This window comes from Microtus ochrogaster, unplaced genomic scaffold (assembly GCF_000317375.1).
Source record: "Microtus ochrogaster isolate Prairie Vole_2 unplaced genomic scaffold, MicOch1.0 UNK4, whole genome shotgun sequence".
Lineage (NCBI taxonomy): Eukaryota > Metazoa > Chordata > Mammalia > Rodentia > Cricetidae > Microtus > Microtus ochrogaster.
The window spans coordinates 15,082,871-15,091,107 of NW_004949102.1; the positions used below are offsets into that span (position 1 = coordinate 15,082,871).

General features: G+C 40.8%; 1 protein-coding gene across 2 annotated transcripts in view; it reads left to right on the plus strand.

The window, feature by feature from the left end:
• Positions 1–8,237, plus strand: part of Ttc26 (tetratricopeptide repeat domain 26) — a 35,364-nt gene that overhangs the window by 18,359 nt on the left and 8,768 nt on the right. For both annotated transcript variants that reach the window (XM_026788595.1, XM_026788596.1), the window contains exons 8-10: positions 3,968–4,056; positions 5,177–5,260; positions 6,523–6,592. In XM_026788595.1, the coding sequence (XP_026644396.1) occupies positions 3,968–4,056; positions 5,177–5,260; positions 6,523–6,592 (243 nt within the window). The remainder of the gene's footprint in view (positions 1–3,967; positions 4,057–5,176; positions 5,261–6,522; positions 6,593–8,237) is intronic.

Consider the following 8,237-nt stretch of genomic DNA (forward strand, 5'->3'; position numbering starts at 1 on the left):
AGTGCTGGGATTAAAGGCATGCACCACCACCGCCTGGCTTCATTTTATAAATCTTATACTGTAAGAAAAGCTGTTAAAGAGTCAGTATAAAGACAGGATTATGAGATTAGTAGCAATATAATAGTCCATAAATATTTGTTTTTCTTGTGTCCTATGTCAGGTGGCTCTTCTGACATAAGACAGAGATTTTGGATTTCACTTTAATAAGCATGCTTGGGTTTAGAGAAGGAGAGCCACACTCCAACTCCAGAGCCAGCTTTGATCTTTAACTGGACAGGGACTACAAAAGGACTATTTGGATTATATGTCTGTAGAGAACAGCAGAAACAAACATTGGGAAGAGTTATGAAATTTTATCATGTTGGAAATGTAATAGGCCAATTTACTCTTTTCCTTGAGACTTTTTTTCTGATCTGCCCTTTTTCTTCACATGTCTCATTTTTCCAGTGGTCTTTGGATTCCTTAGCTGAAACCTTTATTCTCCTAAAAAGACAGAAACAAAACCCTTCCCCAATCCTAATTTTGGGGATATTTTATTTTGTCAAGTTATATCTGACCAAATGAAAAAAAAATATCAGTTTTTCTTTTCTTTTTTTTTTCGAGACAGGGTTTCTCTGTAGCTTTAGTGCCTGTCCCGGAACTAGCTCTTGTAGACCAGGCTGGCCTCGAACTCACAGAGATCTGCCTCCTTCTGCCTCCTGAGTGCTGGGATTCAAGATGTGCACCACCACTGCCTGGCCATTTGTTAGTTTTATAGGTTAGTTTAGATTAAATGATATTGTTGTTTGATGAACTATCATCTCTTCTAATTATTATTTATTAAAACACAAATAATATACCACTATACAGGAATGAATTTGCTCCTTAGTTCCTGAGAATTGTAGGTCTAGATTAGTTTTTCTTTTTCCCTTTTTGGTTTCTCAAGACAGGTTTTCTCTGTGACTGTCCTGGAACTCATTCTTTATACCAGGCTAGCCTCAAACTCACAGAGATCCTCCTGCCTCTGCCTCTCAAGTGCTGAGATTAAAGGTGTGCGCCACCACCGCCCGGCACTAACTTAGTTTTAATATGAACTACTCTGAATGAATTTTTAACAATTCCTAATATATTAATTTTCTGTCATGTTGTAGATTCATGCCACCCCCATGGGTCATTTGCCTTTAAATCTCAATTTTTTTTTTGTTTTGTTTTTTGAGACAAGGTCTCATTATATAGTCTTGTATGGCCTGGAACTCTCTATGTAGACCAGGTTGCCTCTTGCCTCCCAAGTGCTGCAATTACAGGCATGGACCACCACATCCAGCAAACCTACCTTCAGTGCATATTTTGTTGCTTATAAAAATAACCCCAGACTGAGCAGACGGCTCCGAAGTAAAGCACTTGTAATACAAGCATGCGGTCCTGAGTCTGGGTTGCTAGCACCCACAGAAGTGATGACAGGGTGGTGGGCATCTGCAATCCCAGTGCTCCTGCTGTCAGCTGGAAGGTAGAGACTGGGGAATCCCTGGAAGCTTGCCTGGCAGTTAGCCTGGCATATAGAGCCCAGCCATGAGAGAGCCTGACTCAAACAAGCTAGAAGGCAAGGAGCAGTGTGGGAAGTTGCCCTCTCACCCTGCCCCCAGGAATGCTGTGGTGCATACACAGACAAACATGCATACACATCGTGCACATAAACACATTTGTCACACACATGAGCTGACTGGTGGGTTAAGACATTTGCCACCAAATCTAACGACCTGAGTTTGTTCATCAAAACCTACGTGGTAGGAGAGAAACAGCTTGTCCTCTGCATGCTCACCATGGCAGGTTCATGGCCACACACATACACACAATTCAGAATGTTAAAAATATAATAAGAGTCCTTTAGAGAGAGAGAGAGAGAGAGAGAGAGAGAGAGAGAGAGAGAGAGAGAGAGAGAGAGAGAGAGAGAGAACGCGATGGCTCAGTGGTTAAGAGCATGTATTACTCTTGCAGAGGACTGGAGTCTGGTTCCCAGCACTCATGCTGGGCCACTCACAGTTAACTGTCTAAAACTCTAACTCCAGGGAATTTGATACCTTTCCCGGGCTTCTGTGGGCATCTGCACACACATGCCTGAATATGTATACATACACATAAATAAAAATAAAATCTTAAAGATTTTAGAGAGAGGGAGGCTGGAGAGATGGCTCAGTTGTTAAGACTGCTCTCTTCCCAAGGTCCCGAGTTCAATTCCCAGCAACCACATGGTGGCTTACAACCATCTGTAATGAGATCTGTGTACAGACATACATGCATACATAATAAATAATAAATCTGAGAGAGAGTAAATAAATAGATTTTTAAGTACTGGTATTACAGATATATGTTATTACACTGAGTCCATCCCCTCACTTCCTGTTAAAAAGTTTAAATCTGCTTAGAATGGTGTCTTTAGTCCCAGCACTCTGGAGGTAGAGGCGATGGGTCTCTGGAGTTTCAGGCCAGCCTGATCTACAGAGCAAAAAAAAATATGCTTGCTGAACCAATTGTTAACTTTAAAAAAAAATTGCCCCTGGAGAGTCACAAATGATTCTCCAACACTATTTATTGACTAGTATTTCTTCTCCCTATTTCTCTTTTTGATTTGTACAACAAAAACTGACTGAAGCATTGAGGATGTAGTAGCAAATAAAACAAGGAGCCCTGCCTTTGTGGGGCTTGCATTCTGGTGGGACAGGCAGACCTTGTACATGTGCAGATATAGATTATGGAACATAGCAGCCCATAACAAACCTTGAGCAGCATGGAGCCTTTGAAATGCCATGGTATGTCTGGGGGTGTCATACCAGCATGCTGGACCAGATCAGAACCAGGTAGCTCCACGGCACATTATTCCTCTGCTTGAGTTCGAAGGTGCTGGGTTGTGTCGGACAGATCACTGTGGAGTTGAGGTAAATACTAGTTGCATAAACCAAATCCTCATAAAGGCAGTTTAGGGAATACCAAAACCAGTATACTTGGGGGGGATGTGCTTCTTGTGGGCTCCAGGAGCCTGGGTTCAGCAGAATCTTCAATTTCAAAATCAGGACTTAGAAAGAGGTCCTGGGATTCATTCTTTATTTTATTTTAGACAGGGTTTCATTCTGTATACCTGGCTGTCCTAGAACTCTCTGTATAGACCAGGCTGGCCTTGAACTCACAGAAATTCACTTGCTTCCTACGTAGAACCCCAGTAGCGCAGACAATAAGAGCAACAATGAATAAATGGGACCTCCTGAAACTGAGAAGCTTCTGTAAAGCAAAGGACACTGTCATTAAGACAAAAAGACAACCTACTGATTGGGAGATGATCTTCACCAACCACGCATCAGACAAAGGTCTGATCTCCAAAATATATAAAGAACTCAAGAAACTAGACATCAAAGCTCCAATTAACCCAATTAAAACATGGGGTACTGAACTGAACAGAGAATTCTCAACAGAAGTTCAAATGGCCAAAAGACACTTAAGGTCATGCTCAACCTCCTTAGCGATAAGAGAAATGCAAATCAAAACAACTCTGAGATACCATCTTACACTTGTCAGAATACCTAAAATCAAAAACACCAATGATAGCCTATGCTGGAGAAGATGTGGAGTAAGGGGAACACTCATCCATTGCTGGTGGAAATGCAAACTTGTGCAACCACTTTGGAAATCAGTGTGGCGGTTTCTCAGGAAACAGGGAGTTAACCTACCTAAATTTTTTTAATTTTTGTTTTTTCAAGACAGGGTTTCTCTGTGTAGCATTGTAGCCTGTCCTGGAACTTGCTCTGTAGACCAGAATGGCCTCAAATTCAAAGAGATCCACCTGCCTCTGCCTCCTGAGTGCTGGAATTAAAGGAGTGCGCCACCGCTGCCTGGCTCCTATTTCTAAATTCTACAACAACTTAAATTTTAACTAAAGACAAATTGTGGTTTCATGAATGTCTATGGTTTCTTCTCCCTTCCCCTAACCTGATTTTAGATACAATACCAGGGAGGCAGTGCATGGCTTCCTGTTTCTTCCTGCTTAAGCAGTTTGATGATGTCTTGATTTACCTCAACTCCTTTAAGGTCAGTATGAATTCTCTGTGTATGTGCCTTTATGTATGAAGCACTTTACATGCTGTGTTAGATGGGAATGATAACCAAGGCAGGAGAATTAAGAGTTCAAGGCCAAATTGGGCATGGTGGTGCAAGTCTTTAATCCCAGCACTCAGGAGACAGAGGTAGGCGGATCTCTGTTATTGGCCAGCCAAGTCTACTGAGCGAGTTCCAGGATAGCCAAGGTTACACAATGAGACCCTGTCTCAAAACAACAACAAAAAAGGAGTTCAAGGACAATCACAGCTCCCCCTAGTGAAGTTATACTTTTGTTGCTAGCCCCTTTCTCTTATGGTATTGATAACATCAAGGAATTAATATGATCCTTTTTGTTTGTTTGGTTGTTTGTTTGTTTGGTTGGTTGGTTGGCTTTGTTGGGTTTTTATTTGGATGATTGTTTTTGAGACAGTTTTTCTGTGTAGTCCTGGATGTCCTGGAATTTGCTCTGTAGATCTGGCTGGCTTTTAACCCAGAGATCCATCTGCTTTTGCCTCCCAGCTTAGGATTAGAGGTGTGTGCCACCACACCTTGCTTCATTCTGTAAGATTATTTCTTTTTTTCCTCATTACATATTACTTTCTTATTTATCTGATCCAGATATTCAAAAGAAATCTTAATGTAAGATTATTTCTTTTGGGCAGCAAAGTTGCTTTGAAAGTTTGGTGACCTGAGTTCAGTTCCCAGACCTCATGTAAAGATAGAAGGAAAGAGCCAGAGCTGACACCTCAGAATTGTCCCTTGACCTCCACGTGTACCATGGCACACACATTACCCCACTACCACCAACACACACACATTGTTTTTTCTTTTGAGACAGAGTTGCACTATGTCACTCTGGCTAGCTTGGAATTCATCAGATAGCCCTGGCTTCAAACTCACAGAGCGCTGTCTGCCTCTGCCTCCTAAGTGTTGGGATTAAAGATGTGTGGCACCATGCCCAGCAATAATAAACTTTAAGAAGATTATTTTTTTAGTTAGAATAGCTGATGATTATTCATTATTGGTCATTATTTTACTAGTCAGTATAGCCAATGATTTTGTATTTTCCATATTGATACTCAGTGTGTCCTGTTCTTGGCACATTTTGTAGAGTTACTTCTACAATGATGACATCTTTAACTTTAATTATGCCCAAGCCAAAGCTGCGACAGGCAACACCAGTGAGGGTGAAGAGGTGAGTACCTGTTTTTGTTCTTTTTAAGATGGTCCAGGTGTGCACACTTTAGGCTCCTCTGTGAGTGCAAGGCCAGCCTAGTCTACAGAGCGAGTTCCAGGACAGGCTCCAAAGCTACACAGAGAAACCCTATCTCAAGAAAAGAAAAGAAAAGAAAAGAAAAGAAAAGAAGAGAAGAGAAGAGAAGAGAAAAGAAAAGAAAGAAAAGAAAAGAAAAAGGAAATAAAGGAAGGAAAAAAGGAAGAAAAAAAAGAAAGGAGAGAGAGAGAGAGAGAAATCCTGTCCAGAAAAACAAAAAACAAAATCAAAAAATGATCTTATTCAGGTGCCTGCCTGCTTTTAAAAGCTTTTGAATGATCATATCTGAAAGAATCCTTAGCTTCTTCTCACTAAAATAAAATGGCCAAGGGTAAAGGACTATTATAAGTTGATTTAGCTAGGGACTAATACCCCATTTTTATAAACCCAGCACTTAGTAGCATAGGATCCTGTACTACATAGCAAGACCCTACCTCAAAAAACCAAAACACTTCAGAGAGATGGCTCAGTGGGCCAAGAAAGTAGCTATGCAAGCCTGCTGACCCAAGTTCATCCCTGGAACCCACATAAGAAAGCTGGCTATGGCAGCATTCTTATAGAGGGGAGGCAGAAGCAGGAGAACTACCTGGAAGCTTGCAGCCAGCCTGGGGTGCAGCACTTGCAACAGCAAAATGAAAGGCCCTGCTTCAGCAGGGTGGGAGATAAGAACAAGCTTTTGAAAGTTGTTCTCTGGCCTCCATGTGCCCATCGTGTTAAACATGCACCATATACTCCTATGTGTGCAAGCACACACACAAACACACACAGAGTAAATAAATAATTTGTTTCATTATGGTTTACATTAAAAAGTACAATATCAGGCTAGAGAGATGGCTCAACCATTAAGAGCACTTACTGCCTTTGTAGGAGACCAAGATTTAGTTCCCAGCACCTATATGGTGGCTTACAACTGCCTGTAATCCAAATTCCAGGGGATCTGACACCTTCTTCTTCTGTGGGTTCTTGCATGTTTATGGTGTGCATAAATTCAAGTGGGCTCACATGCATACATATAAATAATAAGTCTTAAAAATACAGTGTTGGTCAACATATAAGTTTTATAATAATTATGTTTTCCTTTAACTTCAGTTTTGCTAGCAAACAATAAGGCCTGGTCTAGTTGATTGTGTCAATTTTTATTGTTTACCCGGCCTCACGTTTACTCCCTTTCTTTTCTCTCATAGGTCTTCCTTTTGATCCAAAGCGAAAAGTTGAAAAATGATTACATTTACCTCAGTTGGTTAGCTCGCTGCTGTAAGTTATCTTTCTCAACATCACAACAAGGATCCTCTTTTTTTTTTCCATTAAGAAATCTGGAAAATCACGTCAAGCATTTTCTCCACTTTTGTGTTGTGTAGAGTGAGGAGAGGCTGGAATGAAGGGCTGTGTGGTGCGAGCTGCCATGTGAATGTGATGTGATTAGCTCCCCCATTCCACACTGACTACCACCGCCAGTGCAGCAAATGTCAGGTTCTTTCGGCTCTGTTCAAGCTTGCAGGCTTTGTGCTCGGTGCCATTAGAGAAATGGTGCTGTCATGCTGGTTTTACCTTTTCATTTGTCAAGCCTGAAAAGTGGCAACATGTCAAAATGTAATTTCTGTTCATTGCTCACCTGTAAGAAGTCTCTCAGATCTCGTTTCTTAGATTTTTTTGCATATATTCACTATACGTAGTGCCAGGTTTCATCAAACAACTTCAAGTATATCACACACTCTGACCATATCCACCCCACATACCCTCCCATAGTTTCCTCCACGGCCCATCTCCTCTGCTTTCATGCCCTATGGAGAAATGGACGAGAGAAAACATTTATTTGCCTGAGTTTTCATATGTTAATATGATGTTCTTAAATTGTATGTTTCCTAAAACATGACATAATTTTATTGTTCTTTGTATTGTGTGTGTATACTTTATCTGTTCATCTGCTGGTGGGCACCTGGGCTATTTCCCCAGCATGGCCATTATGAATAGTGCAGAAAGAAACATAGCTGTACAGGTGCCTGTGATAGAAAGACCTGGAATCCTAGTGTAGTTTTATTCGAGGCAGTTTTGTTTTATTGTTTTGTGGTGCCAGGGATCAGTCTTGGTCTTGTGTGGAACAGGCCGGTGCTGTACTGCTCTAACCCAACCCCCCATTGTGAGATTTTGAGGACCTTTGATAACAAACTTTTGAACCTGTTGGACTAGTTTATAGTCCCACCAGCGGGTATCGTCCCTTCTCTCCACACTCTCCTTACTTGTTTTGTTTGATGGCCATTCTGACAGGATGAAATGGAATCTCATATGGTTTTAATTTTCATTTCTCTGATTGCTAAGGTTGGTGGACATTTTTCATATACTGTCCATTTTAGTTTATATTTTCAGAACTGTTAATTTTTTTAGCCCATTTGTTGGTTGGGTTATTTAAATGGGGTATTTTGAGTTTTTGGAGCTCTTTACATCAGATACATTGCTAAATGGTATTTTTGCCCTCTCTGTAAGCTGCTGCATCACTCAGGTGCTTCTTTGGCCACACAGAAGCTTCTTAATTCGTGACGTCCCATTTGTTAAGTCCTGACCTCATTTATTAAGCTATTTGTGTGCTTTTGAGAAAGACCTGCTTATGCCTCTATCTAGGAGTATTTTCTGTAACAGTTTTAGCGTTTCAGCTTACTGTAGGTCAAGGTCTCTGATCCACATGTTTAAGTAGAATGAGAGATAGGGATCTAATTTCATTCCTCTGCATGTGGATGTCCACTCCCTAGCACCATTTGTTGAATATGTATTATCAATAGATTTTCCCCAATTTATGTTTTGAAACTCTTGTTAGGCCATAACTGTGTAGATTTAATTGTGAGTCCTTTATTCTGTTCAGTTGAGTTATATGTTTGCTTTTGTGTCTGTACCTTTTTTTTTTTTT